Below are 27,411 nucleotides of genomic sequence, written 5' to 3' on the forward strand. Positions count from 1 at the left end.
ACAAAATATGAAGACTGTGTCATTCACTGAGCAATATGACATGTTCTGGACAAGACTAGATTCCATTAAGAAATTTGTGCACCATGACCACACAACAAGCACTGCAAACAAAGGAAGCTCCAGTGTAAGTCATACAAGCATTTCGATTTCAATCACAGTGGTCATTATCTTCGGTGCAAGACTAAATCCCATGGTATCATACATAATCATGCACAAAATGTAACACACGGATGTTCATAGTAAGAAAACATTTCAACTACAGGTAAGATTTAAATACCCATGTCATTTAAATGAAATATGCATCAAATATATGCTAATTAACACACCTAACTGTCATTTTCAAAAAATACATGCCTTCTCATTTCTAATCACATATCACACACAAAAATTCAGTTTTCATTGCAAACATAAATTTTTAATTACCAATCTTTTGAGAAAGATTGTCAATCAAGATTGTTTCAATAAAAAAAATTAGAAATTAAACTTTTTCAACCTCTATGTATTTTACGCTTCACAGAAATGCTCATAGAATATGTACCCACCATATAGCAGAGATACTGAGCCGCAGATAGGCACAACAAAAAGACTGTCACTTTCGGCCAGTCAGGCCTTCATCAAAACTAGATCTCTGTCTGTCTGTCTGTCTGTGTGTGTGTGTGTGTGAGAGAGAGAGAGAGAGAGAGAGAGAGAGAGAGAGAGAGAGAGAGAGAGAGAGAGAGACTGACGCAAACGTAACTCTCACACACACGACTACAGTCTCAGACAACTGTTGCCACACTCCAAGCAGCAGCACCAGTGCATGATGGGAGTGGCGACTGGGTGGGGGTAAGGAGGAGGCTGGAGCAGGGAGGGGGAAGGATAGTAGAGTTGGGGTGGTGGACAGTGAAGTGCTACAGCTTAGACGGAGGGCAGGGGAGAGGTGGGGGGGGGGGGGGGGGGGGGAGCGTAGTGGAACAGGAGAGAAGTAAAAAGACTGGATCCGATGGTGGAATGAGTGCTGTGTAATGCTGGAATGGGAATAAGAACAGGGTTGGAAGGGTGAGGACAATGATTAATGAAGGTTGAGGCCAGGAGTTTTACGCGTATGTAGGATGTATTGCAGGGAAAGTTCCCACCTGCACAATTCGGAAAAGCTGGTGTTGGTGGGAAGGGTCCATATGGCACAGGCTGTGAAGTGGTCCTTGAAATGGAGGATGTCATGTTTGGCAGTGTGCTCAGCAACAGGGTGGTTCACTAGTTTTTTGGCCACAGTTTGCCAGTGGCCATTCATGCGGGCAGGCAGCTTGTTGGTTGTCATGCCTACATAGAATGCAGCACAGTGGTTGCAACTTAGCTTGTACATCACATAACTGGTATCACAGGTAGCCCTGCCTTTGATGGGATAGTGATGTTTGTAACTGGACCGCAGTAGGTGGTGGTGGGAGGATGTATGGGACAGGTCTCACATCTAGGTCTATTACAGGGGTATGAGCCATGAGGTAAGGGGTTGGGAGCAGGGGTTGTGTAGGGATGGACGAGTATATTGTGTAGGTTCGGTGGACGGCAGAATGCCACTGTGGGAGCACTCTGGGACTTAACATCTGTCATCAGTACCCTAGACTTGAACTACTTAAACCTAACTAACCTAAGGACATCACACACATCCATGTCCGAGGCAGGATTTGAACCTGCGACTGTAGCAACAGCAGCGTGGTTCCAGACTGAAGCGCCTAGAACCGCTTGGCCACAGAGGCCGGCCACTGTGGGAGGGGTGGGAAGAATAGTGGGCAGGACATTTCTCATTTCAGAGCATGATGAGAGGTAGTAAAAACTCTGGCAGAGAATGTAATTCACTTGCTCCTGTCCTGGGTGGTAATGGGTTATGAGGGGAATGCTCCTCTGTGGCCAGATGGGTACTTTGGGAGGTGGTGGGAGACACGAAAGATAAGGCACAGATCTGTTTTTGTGCAAGGCTTCGGTGACACCTTTGGTATAATTCGAGAGGGACCGCTCGTCACTGCAGATGTGACAACCACGGCTAGGCTGTATGGAAGGGACTTCTTGATATGGAACTGATGGCAGATGTCGAAGTAGAGGTATTGGTGGTTGGTAGGTTTGATATGGACAGAGGTACTTATGTAACCATCTTTGAGGTGGAGGTCAACATTTAGGAAGGTGGCTTGCTGGATTGACTAGGACCAGGTGAAGCAAATGGGGGAGAAGTTGTTGAGGTTCTGGAGGAATGTGGATACGGTTGTCCTCACCCTCGATCCAGAATTCACAAAAATGTCATTAATGAATCTGAACCTGGTGAGGCGTTTAGGATTCTGGGTGTTTAGGAAGGATTCCACTAGATGGCCCATGAATAGGTTAGCATAGGATGGTGTCATGTGGGTGCCCATAGCTGTACCCCAGATTTGTTTGTAGGTAATGAAGGCATTACCTACAAACAAATCTGGGGTACGGCTTTGGGCACCTGCATGACACCATCCTCTGCCAACCTATTCATGGGCCATCTAGAGGAATCCTTCCTAAAGGCATTACCTACAAACAAATCTTGGGTGTCATAACAGGTGATGAATCTTATGTCAAAAGATTATGACCCTGAAACAAAGCAGCAATCATCACAATGGAAAATGCATCTTCTCCTACACTGAAAAAAGTTCAACAAGTTTGCAGCAACGTGAAGTCAATGCTGATCATTTTTTTCGACATTTGGGGGAATAGTGCACAAGGAGTTTGTTCCACTTGGCCAGATTGCCAATAGGCGTTTTGCTGTGAGGTTTTGGGGTGACTGAGGGAAAATGTTTGGTGCAAATGGCCAGAGTTATGGAAAAAGAAAGACTGGTTGGTGCACCATGACAACGCAACCACACACCTCGCTCGTTGTGAGGGAATTCCTGGCCAAGATCAACATGGCTATGGTCCCCCACCCTCCCTACTCACCACACCTAGCCCCCTACGATTTCTATCTGTTCCCAAAGATAAAAATCACATTGAGAGGGCAAGAAACTCAACTGAAGACATCCAAGTGGAATCATAAGGGGTCCTGAATACCCTTCACACTGCAAACTTCCAGGAATGCTTCCAAAAATGGGAACAATCCTGGGATCGTTGCATACATGCCCAAGGTGACTACTCTGAAGGTGACGGGAGACATTATGAAGGAAGTATAGTTTTCTAATTTTTACAATGAAATTCTCTGATAATCTGGCTAACACCTTGTATGCCCGTGCATAAGTCTATTACAGGTACCTAACAAACACCAAGCAAGAAACTGAAAATCCTCTGATATTCAAAAACGAAATAGTCCTACAATTTACGAGAATATTTGGATTTAGTGAAGTAAATTCCTCATAACTCTGATATGTAATACAAACGGATCTTGATTTGTCAGTATACAGACAACTGAAAGTGGTCTGTGTAGTTATATAAGTTCTTCAGAACTGCAGATGAGTAGCAAAAGAAAAGGATCAGAACCTATTTTTGAAGTAGCAGTTTTTCTCCTAATATACGAGGGTGAATCAAATGAAAACCTTAAATATTTTTTAAAATATTATTTATTGTGCAGAAGTGGTACAAAGCTGTATCACTTTTCAACATAATCTCCCCCACGCTCAATGCAAGTCCTCCAGCACTTGGAAAGTGCATAAATTCCTTTAGAAAAAAATTCTTTTAGTAGTCCACGCAACCACTCATGCACCACGTGGCATACCTCTTCATCAGAACAGAACTTCTTTCCTCCCATTGTGTCTTTGAGTGGTCCAAACATATGGAAATCACTTGGGGCAAGGTCTGGTGAGTATGGTGGATGAGGAAGACACTCAAAGTGCAGGTCTGTGATTGTTGCAACTGTTGTACAGGCAGTGTGGGGCCTTGCATTGTCATGTTGCAAAAGGACACATGACAGAAATCCACATTGCTTTGATTTGATTGCAGGCCGCAGATGATTTTTTAGGAGACCTGTGTATGATGCACTGATGACAGTGGTCCCTATAAGCATATAATGCTCCAAAATGACGCCTTTTTTTGTCCCAAAAGAAAGTCAGCATAACCTTCCCTGCTGATGGTTCTGTTCGAAACTTCTTTGGTTCTGGTGATGAGGAATGGCGCCATTGCTTGCTCGCTCTCTTCATTTCGAGTTGGTGGAAGTGAACCCCGGTTTCGTCCCCAGTAACGATTCTTGCAAGGAAGCCATCACCTTCTCGTTCAAAGTGTCGAAGAAGTTCTTCACAAGCATCAACAAGTCGTTCTGTCATTTCAGGAGTCAGCTGCTGTGGCACCCATCTTGCAAACACTTTGTGAAACTGAGCACATCATACACAATGTGGTGTGCTGACTCATGACTAATCTATAAACATGCTGCAATGTCATTCAGTGTCACTCGGCAGTTTTCCTTCACTATGGCTTCAACTTCTGCAATGTTCTGTGGAGTCACAACTCGTTGTGCCTGACCTGGACGAGGAGCATCTTCCACTGAAGTCACACAAGTTCTGAACTTCCTACTCCATTCGTAGACTTGCTGTTGTGACAAACATGCATCACCGTGCTGAACCTTTATTTGTCGATGAATTTCAATAGGTTTCACACCTTCACTATGCAAAAACCGAATAACAGAACACTGTTCTTGCCTGGTGCAAGTCGCAAGTGGAACAGTCATCTTTATACTGATACTGCGACAGTATGTGTGCATCTGCACTATGCTGCCACCTACAGGCCATTCTGCCTGCTGTTTGTAGCACGCTTACCAACTTGCAAGGTAACGGTGCAAAATTTTGATTTGTTATTACAAATTTAAGGTTTTCATTTGACTCACCTTCATACTTAAACACATATAAAGTAATTTAGAAGTAATTCACATAACTGTCATTAGGGACATAATGTATGAATGAGAAAATGTAATCTTCACTGTAGTGGAATTGTAATTATCACTACAGTGGAAATACAATGGAAGTGGACAGGATATGTTCCCAGGCAAGTAGATAGCAGATAGATTAACAAAGTTCTTTGCTGGTTTTCAAGAGGTACAAAAAGGCCTTGATGATGACCAAATATAAGACAGGTACACATCATCAGATGACGTGGATGAGCAACATTAATACTTTTAGTGGAAGAGTTGCAACATAAGACAGTCATAACATGCTGAAAATTAATATCTTAAAATAAAATTTTTGTATCTTCTTAAGCAATGTGTAATTATTTTTGCTACTGGTGGCAACAGAAGCTACTGGCCATTACAGCCGTTAAATAAGAAGAAAAATTCTACAATACAAAATGTCAAAAATAATTAAAAATTTGCAGTTTCAAGTATTTATGGAACTCTTACACCATGACTCATATTCGTATGTCAAATTTTTGTGTGTGTGTGTGTGTGTGTGTGTGTGTGTGTGTGTGTGTGTTGCATTTGTAAAAAGTAAACAATTGTAATTAACTTTTTAAGGAGAGACTATTGTGATACAAAAACATGAGTATTTGTTAATTTGAAATATAACACTCATTCTACCATCCAAACTATGCCCCAGGGGCACTACCGCCTGCGATTGCCCAAGGCCACTGCCCTGGGCAAATTCGTATATTGTTACAGTGGCCAAGCCATGTCGCTTAGCTGACCGTACAGTACACACACAGCACCCCACCATGCCGCCGTATGTGCGCTTGATACGGAAGACAGACTGCCATGCCAGCAGCAGTCAAAAGCATTGATAGGCCACAAAGCCATTAGTCAACAGATGTAAGACTACAGTGGATTGAGAAAAATGGTCAACAGCAGCAGACAAAAGAAAAGAGGAGGAGTGGCGCGTCTGCACTATTTAAACCCGAATGGGAAATTAATTTCTTTTGTACTGCTGACAAAGATCAGTTCGAAAATTTGTCACAAGAGAAACACCAGTGTAAGCTTGAAGAACTGAAAGAAAATTTCGAGCAGCATTACAGTGAAGTCAGGCAGCAGCAGCCGGCCAAGACAGCCACAGCAACAGGGAAGTAACTGATAATGTCTCCCGTCACCTTCAGAGTAGTCACCTTGGGCATGTATGCAACGATCCCAGGATTGTTCCCATTTTTGGAAGCACTCCTGGAAGTTTGCAGTGTGAAGGGTATTCAGGACCCCTTATGATTCCACTTGGATGTCTTCAGTTGAGTTTCTTGCCCTCTCAATGTGATTTTTATCTTTGGGAACAGATAGAAATCGTAGGGGGCTAGGTGACTTTTACGAGTTCCTAAGCAGGGGCAAATTTTGTAATATCATCTGTGTGCTTTAATTGTTTAGTTTCTTGAGTTTCTGCATGTTAATTTAATATCTAATAGCCACAGTTCTCACAGTTTCATTTGCGTTAGAAAGTAAACCGATTTTGTCACAGTTCCGATTCAGGGGTGAATCATTTAGTTTCACCTGAGTGCTTCGGTAGTTAGGTTTTTGAATCTCTGAGTATTAATGTAATTTATTAGACAAAGTTCCTGCATTTTCGTCAGTGTCTACAGTAGAGTTCTGCAGCATGTGCCGATAGTCCGTTTATCTGGGTAGTTAAGTTTTCCATGATCTTTAGTATGGGTAGGGATGGGGATTGCTGTGTACGGATGCGAGCCGAGTTGGTGACACTTTGCTTTCAGCTCCAGGCTGTGATGGCTTTGGTTACACAGCTTGAGGCTGCAGTGGATGGGCACCACTGTTGTGGGCCGGCTGTGGGTATCTAATGGTCGTCCTGCACATCCGAGTCCTCTAATTGGTCCTCACAGTGGCCAGCCCAGTTACTGCTTGCACTGTGCTTGTCCCCTCACTGCAGTTGAGTGGGAGGTCGCCCTGGATTGTAGCAGGTGGTGAAAGATTTGCCAGGCAGCTGCACGTAAGGCCTGTCCAGTTTGTCTGACAAACAGATTACAGGTGCTGTCTGTGGCTGACACTGTCACTGAGACAGATGCCGTTGCCTGTCCTGTTTCAGAGGAAACCTCTCAGGTCTTAACATCCGGACAATCACAGAGGGTGGGATTATTGGAAGTTGGTAGCTCCAATGCACAAGGCACATTATTGGACCCCTTTAGGACATGGCTGCCAAGAAGGGGAAAAAAACCAATGTGCCCTCCGTGTGCACACCGTGTGGAGTCATTCTACACGTGGAACGGGTCCTCTCAGATGCCATGAAGAGCACAGGGTGCAGCCAACTGCAGATGGTGGCTCACATCTGTACCAATAATGTGTGTCACTTTGGGTCAGAAGAGATTCTCTCTGGTTTCGGGTGGCTAACAGAAATGGTAAAGGCTGTCAGTCTTGCTTGCGAGATGAAAGCAGAGTTGACCATTTGCAGCATAGTCGACAGGACCGATTGTGGATCTCTGGTACAGAACCGAGTGGAGGGTCTGAATCAGAGGCCCAGATGGTTCTATGACCATGTAGGCTGCAGATTCCTCGACTTGTGCCAAAAGGTGGTTGGGTTTCAGGTTTTACTGAATAGGTCTGGAGTCCACTAAATGCAGGAGGCAGCTACTCGGGTACCAGGGGCTGTGTGGCATGGACTGGGCAGTTTTTTAGGCTGGAGGGTCTTGGGAAAACACAAAAAGAGCTTCAGTCACAAAGAATGTAGATACAGGAACCATTGGTATAGAGTTGTATATTGCCGTAGCTGTGTTGGGAAAGTACCAGAGCTCCAAGCGCTAATAGAAAGCATTGATGCTCAAGTAGTTATAGGCGCTGAAAGCTGACTAAAGCCGGAGAGACAAGCTCAGCTGAAATTTTTGCCAAGAACCTAATGGTGTTCCGAAAAGATAGGCTAAACACGGTTGGCAGTGGTGTGTTTGTTGCTATTAGAAGTAGTTTATCTTGCCACAAAATTGAAGCGGATAGTTCCTGTGAGTTAATATGGGCAGAGGTCATTGTTGGCAACAAGAGAAAAATAATAACTGGATCCTTTTACCGACCTCCCAATTCAGATGATACAATTACTGAAAGATTCAAAGAAAACTTGAGTTTGATTTCAAACATGTACTGACTCCTAGGATTATAGTTAGTGGCGACTTCAATTTACCCTTGATATGTGGGCGAAAAAACATGTTTAATTCCGGAGATACGCATAAAACATCATCTGGAATTGTGCTAAATACATTCTCTGAAAATTATTTCGAGCAGTTAGTTCATGAGCCCATGCAAATAGTAAATGGATGTGAAAACACACTTGACTTCTTAGCAACAAATAATCCTGAGGTAATGATGAGCATGAAAAGGGGTACAGATGTGAAAACACACTTGACTTCTTAGCAACAAATAATCCTGAGGTAATGATGAGCATCAAAAGGGGTACAGTGATTAGTGAACATAGGGTTGTTGTAGCAAGATTGAATTTTGTAACCCCCAAATCCTCCAAAAATAAAAGAAAAATATACCTATACAAAAAAGCAGAAAAAAATTCACTTGACATCTTCCTGAGAGACACACTCCACTCCTTCCAAATTAGCAATATAAGTGTAGACCAGATGTAGCTTGAATTCAAAGAAATAGTATCAGCAGCAATTGAGAGATTTACACCAAATAAATTAACAAATAATGGAGCTGATCCTCCTTGCTACACAAAACGGGTCAGAACACTATTGCAGATACAATGAAACAAACATGCCAAATTTCGACAGGCCCAAAATCCCCAAGATTGGCAATCTTTTACAGAAGCTCGAAATTTAGTGCTTATAATAGTTTCCACAACAAAACTTTGTCTCAAAACCTGGCAGAAAATCCAAAGAGATTCTGGTCATATATGAAGTATGCTAGTGGCAAGACACAATCAATGCATTCTCTGTGTGATAGCAATGGAGATACTATCGAAGAAAGTGCAGCCAAAGCAGAGCTACTAAACACAGCCTTCCAAAATGCCTTCACGAAAGAAGACACAGTAAATATTCCAGAATTCAAATCAAGTACAGCTGCCAACATGAGTAACATAGAAGTAAATATCCTCGGATTAGTGAACTAACTTAAATCACTTAATAAAAGCAAGTCTTCTGGTCCAGACTATATACCAATTAGGTTACTTACTTAACAATCATACACAACTGTTCACTCAACAAAAGATCTGTACCCAAAGACTGGAAAGTTGCACAGGTCACGCCAATACTCAAGAAAGGTAGTAGTAGTAATCCACTAAATTACAGGTCCATATCATTAACAGCTGAAAGCAAGCGGAAACTACAGCCGTAATTTTTTCCGAGGGCATGCAGCTTTACTGTATTGTTAAGTGATGATGGCGTCCTCTTGGGTAAAATATTCTGGAGGTAAAATAGTCCCCCACTCTGATCTCCGGGCGGGGACTACTCAGGAGGACGTTGTTATCAGGAGAAAGAAAACTGGCGTTCTACGGACTGGAGCGTGGAATGTCAGACCCTTTAATCGGGCAGGTAAGTTAGAGAATTTAAAAAGGGAAATGAATAGGTTAAAGTTAGATATAGTGGGAATTAGTGAAGCTCGGTGGCAAGAGGAACAAGACTTCAGGTCAGGTGAATACAGGGTTATAAATACAAACTCAAATAGGGGTAATGCAGCAGTAGGTTTAGTAATGAATAAAAAAATAGGAATGCGGGTAAGCTACTACAAACAGCAAAGCGAACGTATTATTGTGGCCAAGATAGATACGAAGCCCACGCCTACTACAGTAATACAAGTTTATATGCCAACTAGCTCCGCAGATGACAAAGAGATTGATGAAATGTATAATGAGATAAAAGATATTATTCAAACAGTGAAGGGAGACGAAAATTTAATAGTCATAGGTGACTGGAACTCGATAGTAGGAAAAGGAAGAGAAGGAAAAGTAGTAGGTGAATATGCAATGGGGCAATTTTGCACAGAGCATAACTTAATCATAGCTAACACTTGGTTCAATAATCATAAAAGAAGGTTGTATACATGGAAGAAACCTGAAGATACTAGAATGTATCAGATAGATTCTATAATGGTAAGACAGAGATTCAGGAACCTGGTTTTAAATTGTAAGACATTTCCAGTGGCAGATGTGGACTCTGACCACAATCTATTGGTTATGAGCTGTAGATTAAAACTGAAGAAACTGCAAAAAGGAGGAAATTTGAGGAACTGGGACCTGAATAAACTGAAAGAACCAGAGGTTGTAGAGAGCTTCAGGGAGAGCATTATGGAACGACTGACAAGAATGGGGGAAAGAAATACAGTAGAAGAAGAATGGGTAGCTTTGAGAGACGAAATAATGAAGGTAGCAGAGGATCAAGTAGGTAAAAAGAAGAGGGCTAATAGAAATCCTTGGGTAACAGAAGAGATACTGAATTTAATTGATGAAAGGAGAAAATACAAAAATGCAGCAAATGAAGAAGGCAAAAAGGAATACAAACGTCTCAAAAATGAGATCGACAGGAAGTGCAAAATGGCTAAGTAGGGATGGCTAGAGGACAAATGTAAGGATGCAGAGGCGCATATCACTAGAGGTAAGATAGATACTGCCTACAGGAAAATTAAAGAGACCTTTGGAGAAAAGAGAACCACTTGCATGAATATCAAGAGCTCAGATGGAAGCTCAGTTCTAAACAAAGAAGCGAAAGCAGAAAGGCGGAAGGAGTATATAGAGGGTCTATACAAGGGCGATGTTCTTGAGGACAATATTATAGAAATGGAAGAGAATGTAGACAAAGATGAAATATGAGATATGATACTGGGTGAAGAGTTTGACAGAGCACTGAAAGACCTAAGTCGAAACAAGGCCCCGGGAGTAGACAACATTCCATTAGAGTATCTTCTGGTAAACCTTGCGGGATGTAAGGTCGTGGTCCATGAAACTCTTCAGCTCCTGACGTTTCGTCCAGTGCTTCGCTGGACATCTTCAGAGGGGTGTTTCTCCTCCGGTGAGTCTTGCCGACCCGTCGGCAAGACTCACCGGAGGAGAAACACCCCTCTGAAGATGTCCAGCGAAGCACTGGACGAAACGTCAGGAGCTGAAGAGTTTCATGGACCACGACCTTACATCCCGCAAGGTTTACCAGAAGATATTTCATCCGGTCGTGAAAGCCTTCATACTATGATTCCATTAGAGCTACTGACAGCCTTGGGAGAGCCAGGCCTAACAAAACTCTACCATCTAGTGAGCAAGATGTATGAGACAGCCAAAATACCCTCAGACTTCAAGAAGAATATAACAATCCCAATCCCAAAGAAAGCAGGTGTTGACAGATGTGAAAATTACCGAACTATCAGTTTAATAAGCCATGGCTGCAAAATACTAACACAAATTCTTTACAGACGAATGGAAAAACTGGTAGAAGCTGACCTTGGGGACGATCAGTTTGGATTCCGTAGAAATGTTGGAACATGTGAGGCAGCACTGACCCTACAACTTATCTTAGAAGAAAGATTCAGGAAAGGCAAACCTATGTTTCTAGCATTTGTAAATTTAGAGAAAGCTTTTGACAATGTTGACTGGAATACTCTCTTTCAAATTCTAAAGGTGGCAGGGGTAAAATACAGGGAGCGAAAGGCTATTTACAATTTGTACAGAAACCAGATGGCAGCTATAAGAGTTGAGGGGCATGAAAGGGAAGCAGTGGTTGGGAAGGGAGTGAGACAGGATTGTAGCCTATCCCTGATGTTATTCAATCTGTTTATTGAGCAAGCAGTTATGGAAACAAAAGAAAAATTTGGAGTAGGTATTAAAACCCATGGAGAAGAAATAAAAACTTTGAGGTTCACCGATGATATTGTAATTCTGTCAGAGACAGCAAAGGACCTGGAAAAGCAGTTGAACGGAATGGGCACTGTCTTGAAAGGAGGACGTAAGATGAACATCACCAAAAGCAAAACGAGGATAATGGAATGTAGTTGAATTAAATCGGGTGATGCTGAGGGAATTAGATTAGGGAATGAGATGCTTAAAGTAGTAAAGGAGTTTTGCTATTTGGGGAGCAAAATAACTGATGATGGTCGAAGTAGAGAGGATACAGCAAAATAACTGATGATGGTCGAAGTAGAGAGGATATAAAATGTAGACTGGCAATGGCAAGGAAAACATTTCTGAAGAAGAGAAATTTGTTAACATCGAGTATAGATTTAAGTGTCAGGAAGTCGTTTTTGAAAGTATTTGTATGGAGTGTAGCTATGTATGGAAGTGAGACATGGACGATAAATAGTTTAGACAAGAAGAGAATAGAAGCTTTCGAAATGTGGTGCTACAGAAGAATACTGAAGATTAGATGGGTAGATCACATAATTAACGAGGAGGTACTGAATAGAATTGGAGAGAAGAGAAATTTGTGGCACGACTTGACTAGGAGAAGGGATAGGTTGGTAGGGCATATTCTGAGGCATCAAGGGATCACCAATTTAGTATTGGAGGGCAGTGTGGAGGGTAAAAATCGTAGAGGGAGACCAAGAGATGAATACACTAAACAGATTCAGAAGGATGTAGGTTGCAGTAGGTACTGGGAGACGAAGAAGCTTGCACAGGATAGAGTAGCATGGAGAGCTGCATCAAACCAGTCTCTGGACTAAAGACCACAACATCAACATCATTAACATCAATATGCAGCAGGATTTTGGAACATATACTGTGTTAGAACATTATGAATTACCTCGAAGAAAGTGGTGTATTGACACACAGTCAACATGGATTTAGGAAACACAACTAGTTCTTTACTCACATGAAGTGCTGAGTGCTACTGACAAGGAATTTCAGATTGATTCTGTATTTCTGGATTTCCGGAAGGCTGTTGACACTCTACCATGCAAATGGCTTGTAGTGAAATTGTGTATGGAATATCACCTCAGTTATGTGCCTGGATTCGTGATTTCCTGTCAGAGAGGTCACAGTTTGTACTAACTGACAGAAAGTCATTGAGTAAAACAGAATGGTTTCTGGTGTTCCCCGAGGTAGTGCTATAAGTCCTCTGCTTTTCCTTACCTATACAGACAATTTGGGAGACAAGTTGAGCACCCGTTTTAGGTTGTCTGCAGATAATGCTGCCATTTATCATCTAGTAAAGTCATCAGAAGATCAAAACAAATTGCAAAACGATTTAGAAAAAGATATCTGTAAGGAGCGAAAATTGGCAATTGACCCGAAATGACGAAAGGCATGAGGTCATCCACATGAGTGCTAAAAGGAATCCGTTAAACTTCAGTTACACACTAAATCCGTCACATCTAAAGGCTGTAAATTCAACTAAATACCTAGGAATTACAATTACGAACAACTTAAATTGGAAGGAACACATAGAAAATGTTGTGGGGAAGGTTAATTGAAGACTGCATTATACGGCAGGACACTTGGAAAATGTATCAGGTCTATTAAGGAGGCTGTCTATACTACACTTGTCTGTCTTCTTTTAGAATACTGCTGCGTGGTGTGGGTCCTTACCAGATAGGATTGACGGACCACATTGAAGAAGTTCAAAGAAGGGCAGCACATTTTGTATCATCGCAAATAAGGGAGAGAGACCGTCACTGAAATAATACAGGATTTGGTGTGGACATCATTAAAACAAAGGTAATTTTCGTTGCAGTGGAGACTTCTCATGAAATTCCAGTCACCAACTTTCTGCTCCGAATGCGAAAATATTTTGTTTATACCAACCTACATACGGAGAAATGATCACCATGATAAAATAATGGAAATCAGAGCTCATACGGGAAGATACAGGTGTTCGTTCTTTCCGCCCGCTATACGAGATTGGAATAATTGAGAATTGTGAAGGTGGTTCGATGAACTCTCTGCCAGGCACTTAAATGTGATTTGCAGAGTATCCATGCAAATGTAGATGTGCTTCCTACCATATGACTCTTTATTATTTATAAAGATGATAAATAACACTATATTTTATAATCAGGTATGTTACTTAGTAATGTGCCAGTTATTGAAAATGGAGGTTGTCAGCAACAAGAAACATTTCTTTTCGGTTAATTGTTATATTTGGGTTGCATGAAATCATGTCATTTTCTACAAAGCCATCACAAACGCTCACTTGTACAGCAATGTGTCATTTAGAGTCATCCTTTGTTTTTGTGTATTTGTGTTTTGATGGGTGGGAAAAGATATGTTGTAGTTTGATCTACATTTTCAATTAATTAAAATGTAAATATTCCAATAGATCAAAATTTATTTTGCAAGCACAGTTTGCTGTCCTTACTAGCGTCTATGACTGCTTTTCAGAGGAACTGGGGGAAAACACAACTAAAACCAACCTTTTTTGTTAGTTTTTTTATTTGGGTTTCATTGAATGAAACAATTAATTGTTAAAATTAAAATGCTCACTGAGAATTGCAAAAGCAGGGAACCATTTGCGGCTGTGAATGTCATCAAGGATTGCCTGGTCAACTTGGCGGCTTGTATTTGTCCAGCAGACCTCACAGAAAAATTTGAAAAAATAATTCTTTCATCTCAAACTGTTGCTTACTGAGTTGAAGATGTGGCCTCAGATATGGAGCAGCAATTAATGGACAGAGCAGCAAACTTCGTTTCATTTTCTATCACTCTCGACGAGACCACAGATGTTGGGGGTATATCTCAGCTCATCATATTCATTCGAGGGGTCAACGACAATCTGTATGTCACAGAAGAATTTCTCAACCTTATACCTTTAAAAGACACAACCGCAGGTTTTGGCGTTTTTCTACCGTGGAAAATTTGTTCGAGTCAATGGGTCTCAAATGGGAACACCTGATCAGCGTAACAATGGATGATAAATACGCTACAAGGGATACGCACTGGAATCCTGTGTTACATCAGGTCAAAAACGGCTGAAGTTGGCTGTTCCTTATTCGCAGCAGTCCATTGTCTTGTAGACCAGGAGGCACTTTGTGCAAAGATTGTCAACACAAAAAATGTTAAGGACATAGTTGTTCTAACGGTATCTTTGTTCACATGGACTCGCACATTACCAATTTAAAGAATTTCTGGCTGATATCGAAACAGAATACCCAGACATCTCCTACCGTGCTGAAGTAAGATTGCTGAGCAGAGGGAAGGTGCTTCATCAGTTTTGCTCCTTGATGAATGAAATCAGCACCCTTTGGAAATGAAAGGACGTCCAGAAGAATTACTTCGTGATCCAAAGTGGATGGCGAACTCGGCTTTTTTGTATGACCTAACTGGTCATTTAAAGACTGAACATTTCACTCCATGGCAAAAATCACTCTGCTGTTGATTTAGTGCAGATGATTCAAGCATTTAAAAAATTCCTTTTTGGGAAAAACAGTTGCGCATGGAGAATTGTGGACACTCCCCTACATTAGACAGCGTTAAAAAAGATGTGGATTTTTCAAATTATGTTCAAATCATTTGCAAATTATGATAAGAGTTTGGAAACAGATTTTTTGAGATAAGTGAGCTTCAACCGGTCTTAGATATATTTGTTCACCCATTTTCCCTTTGGCCAGAGGACATCTCACAAGTGTTTCAACTAGAGCTGATTGACCTCCAGTACAATATCTGCCTGAAGGACTGCTTTCTTATGTGTAAAACTTTGGATGATTTTTAAAGCTGTTTTCCATGAAAGAAGTATTCTCTCCTGCACAAGCACACAGCCAAAGTTCTCTCTATGTTTCAGTCCATGTATATTTGTGAGCACTTTTTCTCCCTTTATACCTTGCTAAAACTCAGCAATAAAAATTTGACTAATTCTTTGAGGTTAGCAGTCTCCCGGAATATTGTACCAAACCTAGACAAAATCATTTCCTCAAAACAGGAAAAGGTGTAAAATGTTAATTGTCTCCTTTAACAATGTTGACTGTAAGGATTAAAGGTCTTTATAACCTTAATTCTATTTTTTAAATAAATTTTCAAACTTGGTCAATTAAAATTATTGTGTCCAAAACAGCAAACTAAGGATCTGATGTCTAAGCTCAGAAAAGGGACACAAAAAGCTGTAGCACAAAGTACAACAAAAAATATTTACTTGTAACTACTAACAGTAAGAATGAGATTTTCACTCTACAGCGGAGTGTGCCCTGATATGAAACTTCCTGGCAGATTAAAACTGTGTGCCGGACCGAGACTCGAACTCAGGACCTTTGCCTTTCGCGGGCAAGTGCTCTACCGTTTGGAAGGTAGGAGACGAGGTACTGGCAGAAGTAAAGCTGTGAGGGCGGGGCGTGAGTTCTGCTTGGGTAGCTCAGACGGTAGAGCACTTGCCGCGAAAGGCAAAGGTCCCAAGTTCGAGTCTCGGTCCGGCACACAGTTTTAATCTGCCAGGAAGTTTCATATCAGCGCACACTCCGCTGTACAGTGAAAATTTAATTCTAGAAACATCCCCCAGGCTGTGGCTAAGCCATGTCTCCGCAATATCCTTTCTTTCAGGAGTGCTAGTTCTGCAAGGTTCGCAGGAGAGCTTCTGTAAAGTTTGGAAGGTAGGAGACGAGGTACTGGCAGAAGTAAAACTGTTAGGACGGGGCGTGAGTCGTGCTTGGGTAGCTCAGACGGTAGAGCACTTGCCCACGAAAGGCAAAAGTCCCAAGTTCGAGTCTCGGTCCGGCACACAGTTTTAATCTGCCAGGAAGTTTCAGTAAGAATGAGACTCGCGCGCGCGCGCGCGCAACACTATTGAATCAACCTGTGCGTCAGAAAACTACAAAGTTCTTCTTCGATTCTTGTTTTGGATATTATTTTCTAAAGCTATGCAGTGATTCTGCCACAAGAGCACTAATTGTTACCTAAACAGTAAATTGTTTGCCTGTTGTACCACTCATCGACCACTTTTACAGAACTGCGGTTCCTCTGTTATTTTGTTTACACTGGATCTGACCAAGGGGACAGTCCAGCACAGAGCAGTGCTGTGCGCTCCCACTCACTCTGGAGCTATCTCTCTTGCTCCTATGCCGACACCAGCAACACACAGTCACATACAGGGCATTGAACTACACTCCCTTGCACCCACAGAGCATGGCCACACCTGCCGGGTGCAATTCTTGGATGAGCCTGTTTTAAACAATAGAAATATATCTTCATCAAAAATTTATAAATGAAACTATAACATGCTTACTTACACCAGGGTTCCAAAAAAGCTCTGCAAAAACGACAAGTTTGGCAGCTGTTAGAGTTATTCCAGCATTAGCTGCAGTAATTGACAAAAGAGCTGCAGAATAATTGTCATCAAATTGGAACTTGTCACATAAAGCCTTCCTCTCACTGGCTGTAGTTGAGCCATCAATTTTTATGTACCTGATAAAGGCAAATTTATATACAAATTTCTGCCTTAAGATGTTTGTAGAAACAGTAGATAGTTTCAATTTGTGAAAATACTTACGAGGCTTTCTTGTCTTCCATCGTTTTTGAAAGACCATCCATCACAACCTTATGGTGAACAAAACAAATGAACTTCTTCCCAGCCTCTAGCAAATCGGCTATGTAATCCCTGAGGAAAGCAAGGATTATCAATCACTATGAATTCTATTACATGACTTCAATATATATTCTGGAAATATATTTTAGTTCAGAGTCCAGAACATCTGAACGTAATTGTCATTTATTACTTGTTCTGTTAGCTTAGTGACAATCTTAAGAAATAATGGTTATGCACCTTATCTATTTCACAGATTTTCAATTTTCCTGTACAAATTATTGTCAAGTTAATGCAGAATGATTCAAAAGTCTCAGTTCATTAAAATGTGGCTGAAGCTATGAAAATCATACACGTTATCCTCTTTACAGAAGTTAGTTTTAATGCTCTCATGATGTTTAAACAAAAAGACAAACTTAAACATTCCTTATCACTGTACATTTTCAACTGCTCTTTAATGAGTCCACGTCTTAACCCCATTTCGAAATACACTCACAGGACAAAACAGCCCTTAATATTCTCTGTATACAATTAAATTCCTGCCATTATCTTTCATCAGATTTTAAGATTACTGTACTGTTTTTTAACTGTATAATATGTATAAAATTTCATACAATCATACGCTGATGTTTGAGTTGTACCTAGGACAGGGCTGCTGTTTCTATCAGTAGTAATACCACACAATAACCAGAATAAAATTTAAGTTCCAGTAGTCATATATTCAGGCATAGGTAAAAATGGGGTTCAAGGCAGGCAATCACTAACTGCCAAACAAAATATCAAGTGAAAAGTATAAGACACTGAACAAAGAAACAATTCTTAGCACTGAAACACATTTAAGAATTTCACTTCTGATGACACAGTGGAAAATGGAAAAGCCACCATGACTGAAATTCCAGAAACTGATTTGAAGGCAATCAATAGACAGAAGATGAGAAGTGGTGAAGATACAGTGAAATGGTGCAGGAAAGAATCAGTAGACATCATACATAAGGAAGCAGTAATAAGGGAGGAGTGAAAGAACACAGAGAACTTCCCAAAAAATTGTAATAAATAAAAATTGTAAGGAAAGTCTGACCCTTGTTTATAAAGCATGGTTGGTTGTGGTCTTCAGTCCTGAGACTGGTTTGATGCAGCTCTCCATGATACTCTATCCTGTGCAAACTTCTTCATCTCCCAGTACCCACTGCAGCCTACATCCTTCTGAATCTGCTTAGTGTATTCATCTCTTGGTCTCCCTCTACGATTTTTACCCTCCACGCTGTCCTTCAGTACTAAATTGGTGATCCCTTGATGCCTCAGAATACGTCCTACCAACCGATCCCTTCTTCTAGTCAACTTGTGCCACAAACTCCCCTTCTCCCCAATTCTATTCAATACCTCCTCATTAGTTACGTGATCTACCCATCTAATCTTCAGCGTTCTTCTGTAGCACCACATTTCGAAAGCTTCTATTCTCTTCTTGTCTAAACTATTTATTGTCCATGTTTCACTTCCATACATGGCTACACTCCATACAAACACTTTCAAAAACGACTTCATGACACTTAAATCAATACTCGATGTTAACAAATTTCTCCTCTTCAGAAACGCTTTCCTTGCCATTGCCAGTCTACATTTTATATTCTCACTACTTCGACCATCGTCAGTTATTTTGCTACCCAAATAGCAAAACTCCTTCACTTTACTCACTTCCTAATCTAATTCCCTCAACATCACCCGACTTAATTCGACTACATTCCATTATCCTCGTTTTGCTTTTGTTGATGTTCATCTTATACCCTCCTATCAAGACACTGTCCATTCCGTTCAACTGTTCTTCCAGGTCCTTTGCTGTCTATGACAGAATTACAATGTCATTGGCAAACCTCAAAGTTTTTATTTCTTCTCCATGGATTTTAATACCTACTCCGAACTTTTCTTTTGTTTCCTTTACTGCTTGCTCAATATACAGATTGAATAGCATCGGGGAGAGACTACAACCCTGGCTCACTCCCTTCCCAACCACTGCTTCCCTTTCATGTCCCTGGTTTCTGTACAAATTGTAAATAGCCTTTCGCTCCCTGTATTTTACCCCTGCCACCTTCAGAATTTGAAAGATAGTATTCCAGTCAACATTGTCAAAAGCTTTCTCTAAGTCTACAAATGCTAGAAATGTAGGTTTGCCCTTCCTTAATCTTTCTTCTAAGATGAGTCGTAGGCTCAGTATTGCCTCACGTGTTCCAACATTTCTATGGAATCCAAACTCATCTTCCCAGAGGTCGGCTTCTACCAGTTTCCCCATTCGTCTGTAAAGAATTCGTGTTAGTATTTTGCAGCCGTGGCTTATTAAACTGAAACTGATAGTTCGGTAATTTTCACATCTGTCAACGGAATTTTGCCTGTCTCATACATCTTGCTCACCAGATGGTAGAGATTTGTCAGGACTGGCTCTCCCAAGGCTTTCAGTAGTTTTAATGGAATGTTGTCTACACCCGGGGCCTTGTTTCGACTTAGGTCTTTCAGTGCTCTGTCAAACTATTCACGCAGTATCATATCTCCCATTTCATCTACATCTACATCCCCTTCCATTTCCACAATATTGTCCTCAAGAACATCGCCCCTGTATAGACCCTCTATATACTCCTTCCACCTTCCTGCTTTTCCTTCTTTGCTCAGAACTGGGTTTCCATCTGAGCTATTGATATTCATGCAAGTGGTTCTCTTTTCTCCAAAGGTCTCTTTAATTTTCCTGTAGGCAGTATCTATCTTACCTCTCGTGAGATAAGCCTCTACATCCTTACATTTGTCCTCTAGCCATACCTCCTTAGCCACTTTGCACTTCCTGTCGATCTCATTTTTGAGACGTTTGTATTCCTTTTTGCCTGCTTCATTTACTACATTTTTGTATTTTCTCCTTTCATCAATTAAATTCAGTATCTCTTCCGTTACCCAAGGATTTCTATTAGCCCTCTTCTTTTTACCTACTTGATCCTCAGCTGGCTTCACTATTTCATCCTTCAAAGCTACCCATTCTTCTTCTATTGTATTTCTTTTCCCCATTCCTGTCAATTGTTCCCTTATGCTCTCCCTGAAACTCTGTACAACCTTTGGTTTAGTCAGTTTATCCAGGTCCCATCTCCTTAAATTCCCACCTTTTTGCAGTTTCTTCAGTTTTAATCTACAGTTCACAACCAATAGATTGTGGTCAGAGTCCACATCTACCACTGGAAATGTCTTACAATTTAAAACCTGGTTCCTGAATCTCTGGTTTACCATTATATAATCTATCTGAAACCTTCTAGTATTTCCAGGGTTCTTCCATCTATACAACCTTCTTTCATGATTCTTGAACCAAGTGTTAGCTATGATTAAGTTATGCTCTGTGCAAAATTCTGCCAGGCGGCTTCCTCTTTCATTTCTTAGCCCCAATCCATATTCGCCTACTACGTTTCCTTCTCTTCCTTTTCCTACCGTCGAATTCCAGTCACCCATGACTATTAAATTTTTGTCTCCCTTCACTACCTGAATTATTTCTTTTATCTCATCATACATTTCATCAATTTCTTTATCATCTGCAGAGCTAGTTGGCATACAAACTTGTACTACTGTAGTAGGCGTGGGCTTCGTGGCTATCTTGGCCACAATAATGCGTTCACTATGCTGTTTGTAGTAGCTTACCCACACTCCTATTTTCCTATTCATTATTACCCCCCCCATGAACCATGGACCTTGCCGTTGCTGGGGAGGCTTGCGTGCCTCAGCGATACAGATGGCCGTACCATAGGTGCAACCACAACGGAGGGGTATCTGTTGAGAGGCCAGACAAACATGTGGTTCCTGAAGAGGGGCAGCAGCCTTTTCAGTAGTTGCAGGGGCAACAGTCTGGATGATTGACTGATCTGGCCTTGTAACATTAACCAAAACGGCCTTGCTGTGCTGGTACTGCAAACGGCTGCAAGCAAGGGGAAACTACAGCCGTAATTTTTCCCGAGGGCATGCAGCTTTACTGTATGGTTAAATGATGATGGCGTCCTCTTGGGTAAAATATTCCAGAGGTAAAATGGTCCCCCATTCGGATTTCCGGGCGGGGACTACTCAAGAGGACGTCGTTATCAGGAGAAAGAAAACTGGCGTTCTACGGATCGGAGCGTGGAATGTCAGATCCCTTAATCAGGCAGGTAGGTTAGAAAATTTAAAAAGGGAAATGGATAGGTTAAAGTTAGATATAGTGGGAATTAGTGAAGCTCGGTGGTAGGAGGAACAAGACTTTTGGTCAGGTGATTGCAGGGTTATAAATACAAAATCAAATAGAGGTAATGCAGGAGTAGGTTTAATAATGAATAAAAAAAAATAGGAGTGCGGGTTAGCTACTACAAACAGCATAGTGAACGCATTATTGTGGCCAAGATAGACACAAAGGCCATGGCTACTACAGTTGTTGTTGTTGTTGTTGTGGTCTTCAGTCCTGAGACTGGTTTGATGCAGCTCTCCATGCTACTCTATCCTGTGCAAGCTTTTTCATCTCCCAGTACCTACTGCAACCTACATCCTACTGAATCTGCTTAGTGTATTCATCTCTTGGTCTCCCTCTACGATTTTTACCCTCCACGCTGCCTACTACAGTAGTACAAGTTTATATGCCAACTAGCTCTGCAGATGATGAAGAAATTGATGAAATGTATGACGAGATAAAAGAAATTATTCAGGTAGTGAAGGGAGACGAAAATTTAATAGTCATGGGTGACTGGAATTCGTCAGTAGGAAAAGGGAGAGAAGGAAACATAGTAGGTGAATATGGATTGGGGGGAAGAAATGAAAGAGGAAGCCGCCTTGTAGAATTTTGCACAGAGCATAACTTAAATCATAGCTAACACTTGGTTCAAGAATCATAAAAGAAGGTTGTATACCTGGAAGAATCCTGGAGATACTAAAAGGTACCAGATAGATTGTATAATGGTAAGACAGAGATTTAGGAACCAGGTTTTAAATTGTAAGACATTTTCAGGGGCAGATATGGATTCTGACCTCAATCTCTTGGTTATGAACTGCAGATTGAAACTGAAGAAACTTCAAAAAGGTGGGAATTTAAGGAGATGGGACCTGGATAAACTGAAAGAACGAGAGGTTGTAGAGAGTTTCAGGGAGAGCATAAGGGAACAATTGACAGGAATGGGGGAAAGAAATACAGTAGAAGAAGAATGGGTAGCTCTGAGGGATGAAGTAGTGAAAGCAGCAGACGATCAAGTAGGTAAAAAGATGAGGGCTAATAGAAATCCTTGGGTAACAGAAAAGATATTGAATTTAATTGATGAAAGGAGAAAATATAAAAATGCAGTAAATGAAGCAGGCAAAAAGGAATACAAACGTCTCAAAAATGAGATCGACAGGAAGTGCAAAATGGCTAAGCAGGGATGGCTAGAGGACAAATGTAAGGATGTAGAGGCTTGTCTCACTAGGGGTAAGATAGATACTGCCTACAGGAAAATTAAAGAGACCTTTGGAGAGATAAAAACCACTTGTATGAATATCAAGAGCTCAGATGGCAACCCAGTTCTAAGCAAAGAAGGGAAGGCAGAAAGGCGGAAGGAGTATATAGAGGGTTTATACAAGGGAGATGTACTTGATGACAATATTATGGAAATGGAAGAGGATGTAGATGAAGATGAAATGGGAGATACGATACTGCGTGAAGAGTTTGACAGAGCACTGAAAGACCTGAGTCGAAACAAGGCCCCGGGAGTAGACAACATTCCATTAGAACTACTGACGGCCTTGGGAGAGCCAGTCCTGACAAAACTATACCATCTGGTGAGCAAGATGAATGAGACAGGTGAAATACCCTCAGACTTCAAGAAGAATATAATAATTCCAATCCCAAAGAAAGCAGGTGTTGACAGATGTGACAATTACCGAACTATCAGTTTACTAAGTCACAGCTGAAAAAAAAAAAAAAAAAAATACTAACGCGAATTCTTTACAGACGAATGGAAAAACTGGTAGAAGCGGACCTCGGGGAAGATCAGTTTGGATTCCGTAGAAATGTTGGAACACAAGAGGCAATACTAACCTTACGACTTATCTTAGAAGAAAGATTAAGAAAAGGCAAACCTACGTTTCTAGCATTTGTAGACTTAGAGAAAACTTTTGACAATGTTGACTGGAATACTCTCTTTCACATTCTAAAGGTGGCAGGGGTAAAATACAGGGAGCGAAAGGCTATTTACAATTTGTACAGAAACCAGATGGCAGTTATAAGAGTCGAGGGGCATGAAAGGGAAGCAGTGGTTGGGAAGGGAGTGAGACAGGGTTGTAGCCTCTGCCCGATGTTATTCAATCTGTATATTGAGCAAGCAGTAAAGGAAACAAAAGAAAAATTAGGAGTAGGTATTAAAATTCATGGAGAAGAAGTAAAAACTTTGAGGTTCGCCGAAGACACTGTAATTCTGTCAGAGACAGCAAAGGGCTTGGAAGAGCAGTTGAATGGAATGGACAGTGTCTTGAAAGGAGGCTATAAGATGAACATCAACAAAAGCAAAATGAGGATAATGGAATGTAGTCAAACTAAATCGGGTGATGCTGAGGGAATTAGATTAGGAAATGACACACTTAAAGTAGTAAAGGAGTTTTGCTATTTAGGGAGTAAAATAACTGATGATGGTCGAAGTAGAGAGGATATAAAATGTAGACTAGCAATGGCAAGGAAATCGTTTCTGAAGAAGAGAAATTTGTTAACATCGAGTATAGATTTAAGTGTCAGGAAGTCGTTTCTGAAAGTATTTGTATGGAGTGTAGCCATGTATGGAAGTGAAACATGGACGATAACTAGTATGGACAAGAAGAGAATAGAAGCTTTTGAAATGTGGTGCTACAGAAGAATGCTGAAGATAAGGTGGGTAGATCACGTAACTAATGAGGAGGTATTGAATAGGATTGGGGAGAAGAGAAGTTTGTGGCACAACTTGACTAGAAGAAGGGATCGGTTGGTAGGACATGTTTTGAGGCATTAAGGGATCACAAATTTAGCATTGGAGGGCAGCGTGGAGGATAAAAATCGTAGAGGGAGACCAAGAGATGAATACACTAAGCAGATTCAGAAGGATGTAGGTTGCAGTAGGTACTGGGAGATGAAGAAGCTTGCACAGGATAGAGTAGCATGGAGAGCTGCATCAAACCAGTTTCAGGACTGAAGACCACAACAACAACAACATATTAAAGCTACTCCTCCATTACCCCTTTATAAAGCATAATATCAGCAATACGAAAACATGCTCTGAACTGAAATGAAAAAAAAAAGGTAAAACTGAAGCACTGGAGCATGAAACTGCAGTGCAGTGCAAATAATTCTTATGCTCCCAAATTTGACTGTGAAGTATTATGGATAGACAGTTGTAAAGTATTTGGCAACAGCTTCTTTTTTAGAGAAATCCTGATTTCATTTGGACTAGAATGGCATCTCCATCTGATTGTGGTGAGCATAAGGCTTTACTTTCCAACAAGTATTTTGGACTCCGAAACAAGCAGAGATTGAAACATTCTAACATACACATATCATTTGACACGAAGACTGCCTACATGCTCTTTGATATCAACTTCAAACATCCATACGTTTTGCTTCTCACTGCCAGCACTAACAGTGGCACCAACACCAGGAGAACTCCACGGATGGGAGCTTGCTTTACAGCATGTTACTGGTATGTACCACCCACGAGACTTCAACATACAACATTATTATTTACACCCCCTAGCCACCTCTATTGTCCTTTCTCCACTAAATACTGTCATCTTTTACTCATCTATTCAACATTTGCCTAGATTACCATTTCCCATTATTAGCAATATAATGTTTTCACTGTTTTCCTGTTCTCTTGTGCCTCTACTGGCACAGCATGTATTTCCCACTTTAACTGTAAAAGAGTCCACTGCCTCCATTCCTTTCTTCTTTTTTCATAGAGTAAGAAACCTCTGAGCCTGAAAGCTCATGTTTCTGTCTCCTGCTTCTTCTGTCTGTGTTTGCTATCCTCCTGCTAATTAGTTTTGTTCTATCTGACTACAGTTCCATTCTGAAGATCAAAGTTCTTCAGACAGGGTGTTTTCCTTAGTAGTGCTTCTATAGTAGTAATCCGATGATATGTGTGTAATGAAGACAGAACTTAAGTTTGCTAGCAATGGAAACAACTCTGCCTCTTTCTCACCTCATTTAATTACATCAAACTTCCTGGCAGATTAACCTGGCGTGAGTCAGGTCAGGTATGTCATACCCGAGATGTTTTGAAGCGCTGATTATTGAATGCCATTGTTGCCACACAAATCTTGCTGGCACAGTAGCTGGAGGTAAGGTAAGGGAGAGGCGGGCAAGATGCAGTGTTGAATTTATTGTTGCACCAGAGTCAGAGGTAGATACACGTGTGCAAAGGTGGACGGTATGTCACACCCAACCTTGTAGTCCGTGTTATATTTTCGAGCTGTCAGCAGGTTTATGAGAGATATAGTTATTTACATTATTCTTTGATTTATTTACAGATCTTATATTTCTCAAAATGTCTTGTGAAAAATATGAACGTCAGCTACAAGAATGACTAGAAGTTTTAGGAACTGTTCAAATGCTAGTTCCTGTGACTCCGGGAGTGAAGGAGAGTTTGACAAAGTTTCTCAAAGAAGTGAAGAAAGTGATTCAGAGTAAGAGGGTATTTTGGATGATTTAGAAGAGCCAAAATCTGCATTAGTGGCTCCTAGTCAGTCACCTGAGGTACATGGGATATTTTTTATACTTCCAAAGATGGTACAAAATGGATGAAGGATTGACCTAGCAAAGTGTTCGTATTCATTCAGAGAATATTGTTACCAATTCTCCAGGTGTAAAAGGTGCTGCAAAACTTGCCAAAACAAAGACTGAATGTTGGAGTCTTTTTATAACAAACAGTGTGTTGAATACTGTACTTAGACATACAAAAGATCAAATAAGGAATAACATGGGAAAATATCCAGTAAATAAAGAGCAGTACCACATGAACAATGCAGCTTTGGAGGATTTGAAGGTATTTATGAGACTTTTTTATACAGTGGGCCCGCTCAGACAGACAAAACTTGAACGTGGTGTACAGATGGTACTGGAGTTGCAATCTTTCGCACTACAATGTCACTGCCGAGGTTTTACTTTCTCCAAAATTGTTTGAGATTCAATGATAAGAAAACCCAGGACAAGAGGAAAAAGACTAACAATCTGGCTGCTACAAGAGATATTTTTGATAATTTTGTTGAAAATATTTAACAGCACTACGTGTCTGAGAACCTTACTATTGATGAGATGCTGTTATCTTCCCAAGGGAGATGTCCTTTCCGTGTACACACGCCAATCAAACCAGCCACATATGGCATAAAAATATATGCTCTTGTAGATGTGAAGACATTCTACATCCTCAAACTGGAAGTATACTCGGGAAAACAACCACCAGCACCTTACCAGCTTAGTAATAAAGCATATGATATTGTAAACTGTTACTTGGAGATAATAATGAAAACAAATAGGAATTTGACATTCGGTAATTGGTTTACTAGTTACCCCCTTATGCTCCATCTCTTGAAAGAACATTCATTGACTTTTGGCACAGTCCGTAAAAACAAGATGAGTGTACCTGAGATGTTCATAAAAGAAACAGAAGTATATAGTTATCGATTTGGGTCCCAGAATGACATTACATTGGTGTACTACGTGCCTAAAAAACAGTTGTGCTGGTTATGTCAACTTTACACCATGATAAAAACATACGACTAATCAACAGGTGATAAAAGAAAACCGGAAATGATTACTTATCACAATGCAACTAAAACTGGTGTTGCTGTCGCAGATGAACTAAGTGCCACTTATGATGTTGCTCGCAACGGCAAACATTGGCCTATGAAATCTTTTATGTATGCTCAATATGGCTGCCATAAATGCCATCACAGTCTACAGAGAAAATAACAAAGGTGAAAAAACATGCATGAAGCACCGAGATTTCATTCGTAATTCAGATTTGAATCTGGTAAATGACAGTCTTGAAAACATATGTCTTTCAAGGGAAATTCAAAAGACGATTGCTGATCAACTGAGAGAGAGAGAGAGAGAGAGAGAGAGAGAGAGAGAAACTGGTAGATATGTCAGGTGTATGTTGAGATCCCCACCAGGTCAAATTAAAGGAAGAT

General features: G+C 40.9%; 1 protein-coding gene across 2 annotated transcripts in view; it reads right to left on the minus strand.

The window, feature by feature from the left end:
- LOC126457295 (SWI/SNF-related matrix-associated actin-dependent regulator of chromatin subfamily A-like protein 1) overlaps positions 1 to 27,411 on the minus strand; it is a 132,419-nt gene that overhangs the window by 11,418 nt on the left and 93,590 nt on the right. For both annotated transcript variants that reach the window (XM_050093468.1, XM_050093467.1), the window contains exons 10-11: positions 17,215 to 17,322; positions 16,955 to 17,129 (exon numbers count right to left, since the gene is read on the minus strand). In XM_050093468.1, coding sequence (XP_049949425.1) covers positions 16,955 to 17,129; positions 17,215 to 17,322 — 283 coding nt within the window. The remainder of the gene's footprint in view (positions 1 to 16,954; positions 17,130 to 17,214; positions 17,323 to 27,411) is intronic.

The sequence above is a fragment of the Schistocerca serialis genome, chromosome 2 (assembly GCF_023864345.2).
Source record: "Schistocerca serialis cubense isolate TAMUIC-IGC-003099 chromosome 2, iqSchSeri2.2, whole genome shotgun sequence".
In the NCBI taxonomy this organism is placed as follows: domain Eukaryota; kingdom Metazoa; phylum Arthropoda; class Insecta; order Orthoptera; family Acrididae; genus Schistocerca; species Schistocerca serialis.